The sequence below is a fragment of the Rhinoderma darwinii genome, chromosome 1, assembly GCF_050947455.1.
Source record: "Rhinoderma darwinii isolate aRhiDar2 chromosome 1, aRhiDar2.hap1, whole genome shotgun sequence".
Taxonomy (NCBI): Eukaryota; Metazoa; Chordata; class Amphibia; order Anura; family Rhinodermatidae; genus Rhinoderma; species Rhinoderma darwinii.
Window position 1 is genome coordinate 430,864,104 of NC_134687.1, and position 16,078 is coordinate 430,880,181.

General features: G+C 42.2%; 1 protein-coding gene across 1 annotated transcript in view; it reads right to left on the bottom strand.

Annotated features, from left to right (window-relative positions):
• Nucleotides 1–16,078, bottom strand: part of LOC142743192 (sodium-dependent serotonin transporter-like) — a 154,912-nt gene that overhangs the window by 23,841 nt on the left and 114,993 nt on the right. The window contains exons 7-10 of the mRNA XM_075853694.1: nucleotides 13,899–14,026; nucleotides 11,528–11,640; nucleotides 9,009–9,140; nucleotides 7,843–7,942 (exon numbers count right to left, since the gene is read on the bottom strand). Coding sequence (XP_075709809.1) covers nucleotides 7,843–7,942; nucleotides 9,009–9,140; nucleotides 11,528–11,640; nucleotides 13,899–14,026 — 473 coding nt within the window. The remainder of the gene's footprint in view (nucleotides 1–7,842; nucleotides 7,943–9,008; nucleotides 9,141–11,527; nucleotides 11,641–13,898; nucleotides 14,027–16,078) is intronic.

Here is a 16,078-nt window from a genome sequence, read left to right on the forward strand (position 1 = left end):
GAGAAAAATAATAATACATTTTAAATATATTTACTTTATTATTGGCAGTGCCATTTAACATGGATCTGAGTCTACTGAAGGAATTTTACCAAAGGAATATTCATTAATGGGGTTTTACCACAAAATACCTTTATGGCGTACTGTTTAGACATGCCAAAAATGTGTTATTGGTGGTAGTATGACCATTGCGACCCCACTAACCATGTGAATGGGAGCTGTAAAAAAAACACTAGGTGAAGTGGAAAAATACAATGAATGCATTAATTTCTCGTTAACCCCTTCACGCAATATCACGTAACTGTACGTGATAAGGGTTAAGGGGAAGCATGGAGCGAGCTCACGGGCTGAGCGAGCTCCATACACAGCGGGTGACGGCTGTGTTACACAGCCGACACCTCACTGCAGCGGGCGGAATCAAAGTTCACTTTCATTCCGCCCGTTTAACACCTTAAATACATTAGTATTGCAGTATATCATGCAAGCGATCCAATGATCGCTGCTTCAAGTCTCCTAGGGGAACTAATAAAAAAAAGTAAAAAACTGTTAAATAAATGCTCCAAAAAATGTTCCAAAAAAAAAAAAATTATTAAAAGTTGAAAAAAAAACCCTTATCACATTTTTACCCTAAATCAATTTAAAAAAAATAAAAGTTAACATAACTGGTATGGCCACGTACGTAAATGTCCGAACTATCACAATATAGCATTGTTTAACCCGCTCGGTAAATGGCGTAAAAAAAAAAATATATAGAACATTGCTGGTTTTTGGTCACCTTAGCGCTAAAAAAAAATGAAATAAAAAGTGATGAAAAAGTCGCATATACCCCAAATTGGTATCCGTGAACACTACAGCTCGCCCCGCAAATTTGAAGCCCTCACATCGCTAAATTGATGGAAAAATGAAAAAGTTATGGCTCCCGGAATACGGCGACACAAAATATTTTTTTTAATTTAGCAAATAGTTGTATTTTTTTAAAAGTGGTAAAACCTAAAACAAAACATATAAATTTGGTATCGCCGTAATCGTATCAACCTGTAGAATAAGGTGAAAATGTATTTTTTACCACCTGATGGATGCCGTAAAAACAAAACCCCCCAAAAAATGCCCATTTCACCCCACAAATACGTTTTTTTTCAGTTTCCCGGTACATTATTCGGTACAATAAATGGTGCCATGAAAAACTACAACTTGTCCCACAAGAAACAAGCCCTCATATAGCTATATCGACGAAAAAATAAAAAAATTATAGCTTTTGGAACTTGGGGAGGAAAAAACAAAAGTGAAAATCCTAAAAATGGCTGAGAAGGGAAGGGGTTAATATCATTGGGGGACACAGCACCACGGGTAATGGCCCCGGCCACTAGGAGGCATCACTAGATAGAAAAGAGTCTTTGCTCCGTTCAGGCAGGCCATACCCTTCCCACAGACACTGGCTTATCCAGTTATTAGCCTAGTGTCAATAGGAGGCAGATGTGACCTGATACTCAGATCTGCTGCTATTTTTTTATTTTATTTATTTCTATTCTCTCCTTAGCTGCAGGTGGGTTGTTAGCCTGTTCACAGCCTAGTCAGCCCCCTGCGGGTGTCGGGACACCAGACTGTGCTCTGAATTTAATTCCCTTGAGTTACCTAGTGTCGATAACCCCACTATATGTGCGAGGTTACTGATGAGGTGACCCTGCGTACACCCAAAGACTTTGGAGGGTGAGCAGGTTATTTCCGATTCCCCCTCCAACCCCCTCCCCATCTCCAACCATTTAGGGTCCCAGCATTTGTAGACTCTATGTCTAGAGAGGCTCAATTTATTTATTTATTTTCATTTGGAGGATGATTTCTTCTCTGGACATCCCCAGGGATTGGCACCTTTTTTCACTTGCCTGTACTCCTGGGGCACATTTTCATATTCCTGGGCATTAGAATTGCCAGAGACAGGTCCTATTCCTCACCAGGCTCTCTACAGGGGTCTCCCTTTAGAGTTTTCAATGGTGATGTTGCTTCCAATTCTGTATCGTCTGACTCGGATTCAGAGTCAGAACAGAAATTGCAATTGACAGTTGACATGCAGGCGTTAATACGTGCTGTCAGAGATACCTTTTATGTAAAGAATGACCTCCATTTCCCCTTCTCAGGAAGAGGCACCCTTACAGCGCTAGCGACACCCAAAGCTATGCTTCCCAAACTATAGCGTGCAGGGGGGCACGAAGGCAGAAGTAATCTCTGTCTAAGTGTCATACTGTCAATTTGTCGTTGCAGTTATACATGGCAGTTGGACAGTGTCAGTGACAGGTAAGCTGCAAAACCAAATCAAACACACTATCACACGCTCTAATTATTAGATTTCAAACTATCTGTTTACAAACAAACATGTTTGCTACCGCTCTCAGCATTATAGCTGCTCTTGGTTTACAATCCTATCGCCCATTTAAGCCTTGCCAAAAAACAGTCTACATCAGTCCCTCTCTCCTTGCCTCGCCCATGTACAGCTCCCATGCACTATTCACTTTCCTCAGTCAACTTAACCCATCTCATCCCACTGCCCAACATAAAAATCACTCTCATAAATCACAGAACCATCTGCTGTCTCTCTCCATTCTCCTGCTATTAGCTGCAGGGGACATCTCTCCCAACCCTGGTCCTCCCTTTTCTTCTGCCAAGCTCAACTACTTACCTGTCACACATAGAAACCCTGCAAATCTTCTTACAATTCCTTGTATGTCTTCTCCTGTCTCTTTTAACTGTGCTCTCTGGAACTCTCAGTCCGTGTGCAACAAACTCACTTTTATTCATGACTTATTCCTTTCTAACTCTCTCAACCTCCTGGCTCTTACAGAAACATGGCTACACCTGTCTGACACTGCTTCCCCTGCTGCTCTATCTTATGGTGGTCTCCAGTTCTCTCATGCCCCTAGACCTGAGAACAGGCAGGGTGGAGGAGTAGGTATACTTCTTTCTCCACACTGCATTTTTCAGGTCATTCCCCCGGTCCCCTCACTCACATTTCCCTCTTTTGAAGTCCACACCCTCAGACTCTTTCACCCTTTTTCCCTCCGAGTGGCAGTTGTCTACCGCCCCCCAGGCTCACCCCGCCAATTCCTGGATCATTTTGCTGCCTGGCTTCCACAATTTCTATCCTCTGAAACACCCACTCTCATCATGGGTGACTTCAACATCCCCATTGATAACCCAATCTCCTCATCTGCCTCCCAGTTTCTATCTTTAACCTCGTCCTTAGGTTTGTCACAACTTACTAACTCTCCTACACATGAAGACGGGCATTCGCTTGACCAGGTCTGCTTCCGGCTCTGCTCAGTTTCTGACTTTATTAACTCTCCTCTCCCGCTTTCTGACCACAATCTTCTCTTCTTTACTATCAAATATTCTCTTCCTCCTCAGGTCATCCCTACGTATCAGACATACAGAAATCTACATGCCATTAACACTGTGAAACTCATAGAGAGTCTACAGTCCTCATTGTCCCCTATCTCTTCCCTCTCCTGTCCCAATCTGGCTGCCAAACTTTATAATAACACTCTCAAAAATGCATTGGATGAAGCAGCCCCCCCTACACATCCGATCTACCCGACAAAGACGACGACAACCCTGGCACACGCCTCAATCCCGCTTTCTTCAGCGGTGCTTGAGATGTGCCGAACGACTGTGGAGAAAATCGCATTTGGATGCAGATTTACTGCATTTCAAATTTATGCTCAAAACTTACAACTCTGCCCTTCTCCGAGCCAAACAAGTCTATTTCACTTCTCTCATCTCCACACTATCTAATAATCCAAAACGCCTCTTTGATACTTTTCACTCCCTCCTTAGTCCTAAAGTGCAGATGCCAATCACAGATCTCAGTGCTGAAGACATGGCCACTTATTTTAAAGTTAAAATTGACAACATCCGGCATGATATTATCTCCCAGTCCCCTAGTAACATCGATTCCCTTCCCTCCCGCACTCCCTCTTCTTCACTCTCAGCATTTGACCCAATAACTGAAGAAGAAGTCTCAAGGCTCCTCTCTTCTTCTCGTCCTACTACCTGCCCTAGTGATCCTGTCCCCTCACACCTCCTCCAGTCCCTCTCCCCAGCTGTCACTAGTCACCTGACTAAAATATTTAATCTCTCTCTTTCCTCTGGTATCTTTCCCTCCGCTTTTAAACATGCCATTATAAACCCATTACTGAAAAAAACAACTCTTGACCCATCCAGCGCTGCTAACTACCGACCAGTCTCTAATCTGCCCTTCATCTCCAAACTCCTGGAACGCTTGGTCTACTCTCACCTTATATGCTATCTCTCTGCTAACTCTATTCTTGACCCCTTACAATCTGGTTTCCGCACTCTACACTCCACAGAAACTGCCCTTACTAAAGTCTCAAATGATCTCTTGGTGGCTAAATCGGACGGTAAATCCTCTCTCCTTATTCTTTTGGATCTCTCTGCAGCCTTTGGCACTGTAGACCACAAACTCCTACTTAACATGCTCCACTCTATTGGCTCTCTCTTGGTTTTCCTCCTATCTCTCTGACCGCTCATTCAGTGTGTCATTTGCTGGTTCCACTTCTTCTCCTCTTCCCCTTGCTATCGGGGTTCCTCAGGGATCAGTGCTAGGTCCGCTGCTCTTTTCTCTCTAGCTCCTATTGGACAAACCATCAGCAGATTTGGCTTCCAGTACCATCTCTATGCTGATGACACCCAATTATATACCTCTTCCCGTGACATCACCCCTGCTCTAATACAGAACACCAGTGATTGTCTGTTCGCTGTTTCTAATATCATGTCCTCTCTCTATCTGAAACTGAATCTTTCTAAAACTGAGCTCCTTGTGTTCCCACCATCTACTAACCTCCCTAAACCTGATGTCTCCATCTCTGTGTGTGGCACTATCATAACTCCTAAGCAGCACGCCCGCTGTCTCAGGGTTATTTTTGACTCAGATCTTTCCTTTACTCCTCACATACAATCACTTTCACGCTCCTGTCATTTTCACCTCAAAAACATCTCCAGAATCCGCTCTTTTCTTACGGAGGAAACCGCCAAAACTCTCATTGTTGCTCTGATTCACTCTCGTCTTGACTACTGTAACTCATTACTAGTCGGTCTTCCCCTCACTAAACTCTCCCCTCTCCAATCTATCCTCAATGCAGCAGCCAGGCTCATCTTTATGACCAACCGCTACACCAACGTCTCTAATCTGTGCCAGTCACTGCACTGGTTGCCCATCCCCTTCCGAATAAAATTCAAACTTATTACTCTCACCCACAAAGCTTTCCACAGTGCTGCACCTCCTTACATCTCCTCCCTCATCTCTGTCTACCACCCTACTCGGGCCCTACGTTCTGCCAACGACCTTAGATTAAAATCCTCCATAATCCGAACCTCCCACTCCCATCTCCAAGATTTCTCTCGTGCTGCACCTGTCCTCTGGAATGCGCTAACCCAGACAATCCGATTAATTCCCAATATCCACAGTTTTAAACGTGCCATGAAAACACATCTATTTAGACAGGCCTATAACATTCCCTAATCGGACTCCTTTCCATGGCCCTCCTTTTAGATTAGTCATCAGAATAAGATTCCCTCACACTCCTTCTCTTCATGTCCGTCATACACGGATATTGGCTGGTGACCGGCTCATGCAGCTTTATGTTACCACCGCATGTGTATAAAAATGGCCGGACCATTGTACAGAACAAACACTATTACACTTTGTGTCTCCCTTATGTCCTCATAGATTGTAAGCTCTTGCGAGCAGGGTCCTCACTCCCCAGGTTTGAATTGTAAATGAACTTTGTCACTATGTAATGTCTGATATTGTTTGTTTCATGTCCCCTCTAAATTGTAAAGTGCTGCGTAATATGTTGGCGCTATATAAATAAAGATTATTATTATTATTATTATTATTATTATTATTATTATAGCGAGTTTGAGGAGATGGAAACATCCTAACAGATGTCTTTCTGTTTCAAAATGCGCAGATGCTCTGTTTGCTTTTCAGTATTAGATCTTAAAGTTGTCTGTTTCTTCATATGTGGATCCACCTATCTCAAGGCTATCAAGAACCACTACCATGTCACTGTCAGATGCAGCTTCACTCAGTCTACTATTATGGCCGCAGGGTATGCTTTGTGTCCGATTTCTGCATCTGCCTAGGGAAATGTGGCCGATTCAGGCTAGGGGAAGCAGCTGCACTGCAGTATCCTGGCAGCAGTGCCACAGCAGGATTTAGCCAAGCTCAGGTGACCAATGCTTCAAAATTTCTATTTGAGGCTTCCCTTGAGTCCGCCTGTTCAATGCCTGGGCATCAGTTACTTCGATTTCGCCATTCGGCTCTTTATTTGAGTTTCCGAGAAGGCCTTGGTTGGCCTGCCTTTTGTTGGTGGCAGGTTTTTTGGTAAACGTCTGGATGAGATTATTTCTGAAGCTACTGGTTGTAAGAGCTCTCTTTTGCCCTGGCCTTTTTTCAGGTCTCAGCAGTTTTGTTCCTTTTTCACCTGTTTCTCCCAGGGATCATTTTCTTTCAGATCATACAGGAGGACAAGCAGTTCCATGAATTCCAGATGTTCCATCTTTCAAGCCCAGACCTGCTTGGCATCCACGGCCAAGGGCCCAGAAGCCCTCTCTGCCAAGACATTTTCAACACGAAGGTGTCTTCCCACTTCCGAGTGGAGGGACGACTTCTTTCTTTTCAGAAGACATAGCTCACTTATCTTGAGGACACCTGGGTTCCGGGGGTGGTGTCGACCAGATAAAAGATAGGGTTCTTAAGGCTCCCTTGGCTTTTTTCCAGGCTGTTTGTTCTACAATTCAATTTAATACCCTCCTTTTTGGCTCGTCATGTCTCCTTGGATCCTCACCAAGGTCCTGGCGACTCTCATGGAGCTTCTCCGCGCCAGGGGAGTCGATGTCATCCCTTACCTGGACGATCTGTTTCAGGAGTTGCGATTGTGGGAGACCTCCAGTGGCTGGTTGTCTCAACGAATGCCTGTCTGTCTGGGTGGGGTGCAGTTTTTGGTCTCCACACAGTTCAGGACACTTGGAAAACAAAACTGGTGCTTCTTAATAGTATACATATAGTATTCCAAATCATTATTGCCTGTCAGTGTAAAACTGACAGTCAATCTATTAGCCTTAAAGCTTTCACCCACGGTTGACCTGGGGGCCCCCGACTGCCATGTCAACCCATGTCAACCCATCGACCAGTATCGTAAAAATCACGATCCCAGGGGGTGCGACTGAGCGCGAGGGGAAGGAGGCCACAGGGAGACCACACTGGATCTTCTTAGACTGCAGCACATACAAGGTTCTGATATTATATTGACTATTGTCAAGACCTTTTATGCGCCGTTTCTTGATGTTGCAGCCTGAAGGAATCCAAGACGGGCCTCCTGATGAGAATAGTAGCAATGAGTAAATTCTTTTTTTTTTATGTCCAATCGGGGGAAGGGGGAGATTTGGAGAGGGTGGGGTTCTGAGTATGGGCTTTATCTTGCTATGCCCCTGCCTTCGTATGGTGCTGATGGACTGACAGAAGGAGAATCCTCTCTTTGTCAAACAACTTAAATGCTGCAGTCACTATCTAAGGGGTTAAGCAGGAGCCCAGCTGATTTTGTGGATCCAGTGCCAGTACCTACAGATAATTTTGACATTTATATCTGTCATCCCACAAGCTTAGAGGTCCTCCTTAAGATGTTATATTACTTAAAGGAGAATTCCTTACTTTTTGGAAATTACTTTTACAGAATGTCATTGACATCAATCCATGAAAAATCATTTAACTTTACAAAAGGCTATTGAAAGTAGAGACATATTTAAAGTTACATTAAACATTGTTTGTCTTACCGTAGAACCAAGACACAGCAATTGCTTCTAAGAATACAACGGCGATGATAGAACAGCCAGCCCCAAATTCCTCCAGAAGCTTTACAACATATGCTCCTCCCTAATAAAATGACATGATGGTTGCAGTAAACTATATTAACAGTAGTATAAACATACTGTAAAATGCTGTTGAAAGAAACTCGTATTCATTTTAAGCACATATGACAAAGAAAAAGCTAATTAAAATGTGAAAGTTCATACTTGTCAAATACGACCAGAAAACTTTTTATATAACCAACTATAAGAAATAAAAAAGGATAAACAGAGCACCTATAGTACTTTAACTTATATTATAATTCCATTTGAATTCCAGTTCATTCAGTGCCCCAGTGGCAGCTACAGGGAGGCTATATAGTGACAGTCACATTCACAAGCTACCATAACAGTGATTGCCACAGCTTCCCATAATAAATGCTCCTCCCAAACTGAAACGCCCTACGCAGCTGGAAAAAGCCAGAAGTAGTGGAGTTTTCTCCAAGGGCGAAATATTCTACAACAAAATGGGCATACTATGGATTTGGAAATCCATAGCATGCCCTGAATTCTGCACTGATTTTTTCCACTCCATTTAAATCCTCCAGAGAAATGTTTTCTAGTAATGCTGCCTCAACTATAATGTAATATTGGTTGCATTAGTTATGTTCTTTTAGACAGAGGAGGAACATCTAGTAATGAAAGAGATATGTCCTTATGGTCTTCCAGCTCTAGAGACAATGCTGGGCAGGGGAATTTGCACCTGTGACTGCTAATGGAACCCAGCACTGTCTCACTGGATTGAGTTACTTGGACCCAACACTTGGAGGCTATGATTTATAAAAATCGAATTAGACCTATGTAGAGTATGTGTCCCTTCCACATAGAGACCTAATGAACGTGATACACATAGTAACAAGTGGTTAGTTCCTAAACTCTATTAACAATAAGTTAGATAACATCTGTAAATGCTCAAATTTTTTTCAAGTTTTATCTCTTGATTTCAGTAAAATCTGTTCTATGCAGTCTTGAAAATCAAGTTTGCATATTTCAATATGTTATAATGAGTGCAAGTCCTTTAACAATTCGTGCTACATAGTACTATTATATGTGATTGCGGTGCTGGCATAATTTTGATCAGTATTCCATCCTACCTGAGTTAAAGTGCTGAGTGAACCAGTAAAGCAGACTGTGACCAATCCAAGGACAAACAGCTCTCTCCTCTTACCCAAAATCTCTGGATACTCATCCATGATTGCAGTTATAACAGCTTCAAGACCTCCAAACTAATCAGAGACAGAAAATACATGAGTAGTGCTGATCGGTGGGGTCTGGATGCTGAGACCCCCACTGGTTTCTAGAATAAAGGACAGAAGTGCCCTCCTATTGTCATTTATAAAAATATTTATAGACTCTACACAACTAAAATGGGGGCACAACCCTTCGCTGACTTCTTTTGTCCCATCATTCTAGTGGTGAGCATGTGAACACCTGGATGCCCATAAATCAAGATATTTTAAAATGACTTGTATTTTTTAATCAATAGGAAATAAAAACACATAGCGAGGACTGACATCTCTACAGCATTATCATTTTTTTTCTATTCATAAGGCATCCTGACTTAACATTGTATTACAACAGGCAGATTAAGGTAAACAGTTCACATCTGCTTAAAGAGGTTGGCAATATTATGTTTATTTTAATAAATGTGTTGGAAACACAACTATATGCAAGTTACTAATATATTCTTATTGGAAGTTCAGCACCGATTTCTTAGTTTGTTAAACCACACCTTCATGTTAGACAAAGCCTTCTCAACAGACGGCAGCAACGATCATGTAAACAGGGATGTGCTGCCGACTTGATGCAAATGTATAGGGACCAACGATCGTATTAGCGATCGTTCATCCCCATATTAACCGATCATTGCTCCCTTTGAAAATCTGCAGCCTATTACAGTAGCAGCCAAGTAGATTACTTTTACACAAATCTCATTCACACGCTGCGAAAAAAACCTGCTGAGAATAAATTGACCTGCGGTGCCGTTTTTTAATTCGCAGCATGTCAATATATGCAGCGGAATCGTTGCACTTTTGTTGAGGTTTTTCCCAGTTGAGATCAATGGCAGGTAAAATCTGCAACTATTAGTGAATGTTGCAATTTTTGTGGTGTAAAAAAAAAACTATGATTCCACCGTAAAAATCGCAATCTGAAAAAAAAAAATGATAATTTTTTTCCATGTTTAAATGGAATTAAAAAGTCAATACTTATGCCCGTGGCGTTGTCATAGCAACAGCTTCTTGTTCTCCTGGCTGTTCTCCATGCAGCACCGCCTTCCTGGGATGACGGTTCATCCCATGTGACTGCTGCAGCCAATCACAGACTGTAGCGGTCACATTAGCTGCAGCATCATCATAGGAAGCCGGGCTGCACGGAGAACAGAGAAACACGTCGCTATAGCAACAATTTGGTGGTGCGTTTTTTTGGCTGGTAATCTCTATATTTAAAGGCTTTTAGAAAACTCCCTTGAAATTGTATCAAGTATACTCTTTAAATTATACTTGGAAAAATGTTAGGTTGCAAAATCATAAATCCAGTTTTATATCAAGTGTAGGCTCTGTTCACATGACTTTTTGGCCATACGATTAGTGTGTATGTTGGGAAAGCTCTCGATTTCATTCCAGCTCAAAAGTTCTGCCGTGTGAACAGGGCCTAACGTATCCATAGGGCTCCATTGTCAGATGAAGGCCAAAAGAGTGCCCTTTTGGCCTCTGTCTGGCCGGTATATGTAAGTATACCACGAAAAAAAAGGGATGGAAAAGCATAGTAGACTACGCTATTCCATCCCACATAGTGTAGTAAAAATATGTATACGTTAAATGTATACTTTTTTTTAACATGGTACCTTATGGGTGATGAATCCCACTGTATAGCACCCGTCACAGGCATCCGTTAATTGGATACATCATGAGCTTTTCAATGGCTTTTCATGACATATCCGTTAAACGGATGCTATTATAGCATATGGGCCATATGGGCCACGGATGCGTTAAACGGATGACTAACAGTGGAATTCATCACCCATAGACTATAATGGTATCTGTGTAACGTATACGTCATAACTTTCATGACCCTTTTCATGATGTATCCATTAAACGGGTTCAATTATGAGTGACGGATGCCACTGTTAGGCCACATTAACACGAACAAGGCCAACTTCGGACGTGAGAAACTGCAGTTTTTCACGTCCGAGGTACACCCGTGCAGGGCGCTTTATCACGCATCCCCCGAAGACTAGAGTCTATGGAGGGATGCCTGAAGCGAAAAAAAGTAGGATATGTCCTATTTTTTCACGGACCCTTCACACGCTCCGTTGAAACAACGGTCATGTGAACGGCCCTATTGAAATACATGAGTTCGTGTGACGGCTGTTGTTTTAATGGCCGTCACACGGATGTGATACACGCTAGTCTGAATGAGCCCTTAGGCATCCATAACAGCCTACGTATAACATATATGTTGGGAGCTTTTCCTGATGTATGCATCAAAGGTAGGCAAATAACGCAATGTGAAACTAGCCTTAGTCCTGTAATGTCAATACAAATATGTTTTTGTTGTTTTATAATTTTTAAATTATAGGAATATGAGTTTGATGGTATATCAGTTGACTTACTGTACTATCCAAACCAAGAGTGATCATCATCAGAAAAAATATAATAGCAAAGAATGTTGAGCCGACCATGTTAGCAATTGCTTCAGGGTATGTTATAAATAGAAGGCTAGGTCCTATAAAAGTAACAAACAAAATAATGCACTGCATATTAAAGCATGTTCTTACTACAGAGTTTAATAACAACATTATTTCAGCTAGCGGGAAAAAGATGCGTCTGACTCCTATTGAAATGAATGGGAGGCAGAATTTTGCGGCGGGTTCCGCCACAAAAATTCCGGCGTGTGAACAGGGTCACGTTTCTGTACATAAACTGTGAACAGAAAACCGCTACAAATCAATGAGGTGCAATTGTTTGTCCTGATAACATTATTGTTTAGAAGATAAAAGTATGACTGTGGGTCCGACCGCTCGGGCCCCCAATGATCACAAGCACAAGGGTCCCGTGTCTTCATTTGAATGGGGCAATGGTTACGTGTGCACACTACTGCTCCATCCATTCTCTTTGGGACTGACAGAAATTACAAAAAACTGCTCAGTTATCTCCATTAGTCGAATAGAAAATTAATGGAGGGGGAGTTTGTGTGCGTGACCAACCCTCCATTCAAATGGAGGACACAGGACCCTTGTTCTCATGATGCTGGGTATCCAAGTGGTCTGATCCGCAGTGATCATACAGGATAGGTGATAAATGTTTTTTGTTAGACAACTCCTTTATTGAGAATTAGGAATTTGTATGGTATGTTAAAGGGGTTCTCCGCTTTGGACAATCCCTCATCTGTAATCTGTTGGGAACTAGGCAGTAAGTGTTCAATTTCCCTGCAGCGCCACCACAGGGGAAATTAAGCACTACAATAGTGTCTATTCATATCAATGGCTTTTATGTGTAATGTAAGACAGACTGGTCCTCCAGAGTGAGAGACGCTCTTTGTAACCGCTATTCATTCTGGCCAAGAGATGAGGAACCTGAACATGGTACCCCCCTCTATTAACTCAGAAATCCCTAATAGGGTATATGAAAATTGTTTTTTCTAAACTGGAAAACCCCTTTAATGAGCTTAGTTGTCCTAGATATTCACACAAATCAGAGTTAGAATAAAAAATAAAGCTATAAAAATATCTTTAGCCGCAATAAGCCTGCTTATTGACGGTTGGTGACCTGAAGCTAATACCACAGTGATAGTCAGACTGTGTGTAGCCATATACTGTGAGCGTCTCATCATTTTAAATTACCAGTCGTTGAACTGAGTACTATTTAACACCGATTGTGATGCAGTAATTACCTGATCACAAGGAGCTATGTATGGGGACGAGCGGTCGTTACTCCGATCACTCCTCCCCATACATTATTATCATGTCAGCCGCGTGTCTCCCTGTTTAAATAGGGAGATGTGCTGCCGACAATGATAATATTTCAGTTTTTAAAAATGATACGATCAGCGGATGAACGAGCTCGTTCATCTGCTGATCACTGCCCTGTTTACACAGGGCAATTAGCGGCAACAAACCTTCTATGAACGCTTGTCTGCCCCGATAATTGCCCAATGTAAAACTCCCTTAAGTAAACATGTGGCGGATTTGTTGCAGAACTTTCTTCGTCTGAAAATCTATTTCATTGAATGGGGTTGTTTCTGCAGCATTTGCATGGATGTTTACAAACCTCATTCAGATGTATGGGACAGTTACAAACATTTCTGCAACAACCCTGCTGTGTGTGAACATATACATATAACATTTATAAGTGACATTAAAATAGAGAGATCAAGGTAAGGAAGGAATCCAAATTCCATTTAAGGGTATGTTCACACGAGGGCGTCCGTAACGGCTGAAATTACGGGGATGTTTCAGCCTGAAAACATCCACGTAATTTCAGCCGTAACGGCATGTGCAGGCGCTTGAACGCCGCGTCCATTACGGACGTAATTGGCGCTGCTATTCATTGGAGTCAATGAATAACGGCTCCAATTACGGCCAAAGAAGTGACAGGTCACTTCTTTGACGCGGGCGTCTATTTACGGGCCGTCATTTGACAGCGGCGCGTATATTACGCCTCGTGTGAACAGACAAACGTCTGCCCATTGCTTTTAATGGGCAGATGTTTGTCAGCGCTATTGAGGCGCTATTTTCGGACGTAATTCGGGGCAAAAATGCCCGAATTACGTCCGTAATTAGTGCGTGTGAACATACCCTAAGGATTTTACACACTTTCAATTGTTGCAGTGTCACCTGGCTAATTGTATCTGTTGGTGGATTGTTTTTGTGATGGTGGTGGGGGTCTGTTTTTAATTGATAATAAGTGGAAATGTAATATTTTCCTTAAAATTAATAAATATATCAAATAATATTGAAGTAAATGAGAACTGGCTATGCCCACCTTTGTCCTTTGCAACATCTTCCACTTCAACATCACGCATTTCAGCCATATAACCCAGTACTGTAAAAATCACAAATCCAGAGAGGAAGCTGGTCAAACAGTTGATCACACTGGTGATAATAGCGTCTCTGAAAGGCATGAAGAATAAACACAAGGTCTGGTTACTATAAAAAGAATAAATTGCCAAATGGAGGTGACTCACTATTAGGGTATGTTCACACGCAAAATCAAAACCGGCTGAAAATGACGAGCTGTTTTAAAAGGAAAACAGCCTCTGATTTTCAGCCATTTTGTAGCCGAAAATGTTTTTTGAGGCATTTTTTGGAGCCGTTTTTGGAGCTGTTTTTCCATTGACACAATGAAAAATAGCTCCAAAAACGGCTCAAGAAGTGACATGCTCCTTCTTTGTACGAAGCGTCTTTTTACGAAGCGTCTTTTTAAGTTTTTTAAAGCAGCAACATAAACGCCCCTTCTGAATTAAACGCCGTTTTCCCATTGAATTAAATGAGCAGATGTTTGTAGGCTTTTAGCTAGCGTTTGAGTGATACTGGTGCTTTAAATATCCCGAAAATATCTAAAATATGCACAAGACATCAAATAATCAATTACAGGCCCTCATGCACCACACAAACATGGTATTTGAAAAAAATATTTATATAAAAATGTAGATAAAAGCAAACAGACAAAATATACTGTATCAAATACACAGTCGAGTGACATTATTATGACCACCAGGTAATATCCAGAGTAACCACCGTGTGCAGCACTGACAGCAGCTAGACAGGCTGGGAGTGACTCAATAAGGTGCTGGTATGTTGTCTCAGGTATCTGGAACCATGCTGACTGCAGTGCATACCACATTTGCTGGAGGGTGCGTAGGGGAGGATCCACAGAGTGAACAAGACGATCGAGGTGATCCCTCAGAAACTGCCAAAACTCTCATTGTTGCTCTGATTCACTCTCGTCTTGACTACTGTAACTCATTACTAGTCGGTCTTCCCCTCACTAAACTCTCCCCTCTCCAATCTATCCTCAATGCAGCAGCCAGGCTCATCTTTATGACCAACCGCTACACCAACGCCTCTAATCTGTGCCAGTCACTGCACTGGTTGCCCATCCCCTTCCGAATAAAATTCAAACTTATTACTCTCACCCACAAAGCTTTCCACAGTGCTGCACCTCCTTACATCTCCTCCCTCATCTCTGTCTACCACCCTACTCGGGCTCTACGTTCTGCCAACGACCTTAGATTAAAATCCTCCATAATCCGAACCTCCCACTACCGTCTCCAGGATTTCTCTCGTGCTGCACCCGTCCTCTGGAATGTGCTACCCCAGACAATCAGATTAATTCCCAATATCGTCAGTTTTAAACGTGCCCTGAAAACACATCTATTTAGACAGGCCTATAACATTCCCTAATCTGACTCCTTTCCATGGCCCTCCATTTAGATTAGTCATCAGAATAAGATTCCCTCACACTCCTTCTCTTCATGTCCGTCATACACGGATACTGGCTGGTGACCGGCTCATGCAGCTTTATGTTACCACCGCATGTGTATAAAAATGGCCGGACCATTGTACAGAACAAACACTATTACACTTTGTGTCTCCCTTATGTCCTCATAGATTGTAAGCTCTTGCGAGCAGGGTCCTCACTCCCCAGGTTTGAATTGTAAATGAACTTTGTCACTATGTAATGTCTAATATTGTTTGTTTCATGTTCCCTCTAAATTGTAAAGTGCTGCGTAATATGTTGGCGCTATATAAATAAAGATTATTATTATTATTATTATTATTATAGCTGCCACATACATTATAATTCCCCCTATAGCTGTCCCATAGCAGTATAATGCCCCCATACTGTATAATGCTCCCGATAGCTGTCCCAAACAGTATAATGCCCACCATAGCTGTCCCATACAGTATAATGCCCTCCATAGCTGTCCTATACTGTATAACGCCCCTCACAGTATAATGCCACTATAGCTGCCACATACAGTATATTATTAATATTTAATAATATAATATATTACAACCCCTTCAAGGACACAGTATTTTGTCCTCTAATTGTGCCCACAGTATTATGCCCCCTGTAGTACGCCTACACAATATAATGTCCGCTTAGTGGCCCCCACACAGTATAGTGCCACCTGTAGATTTTGCCATACAGCCTCCCTG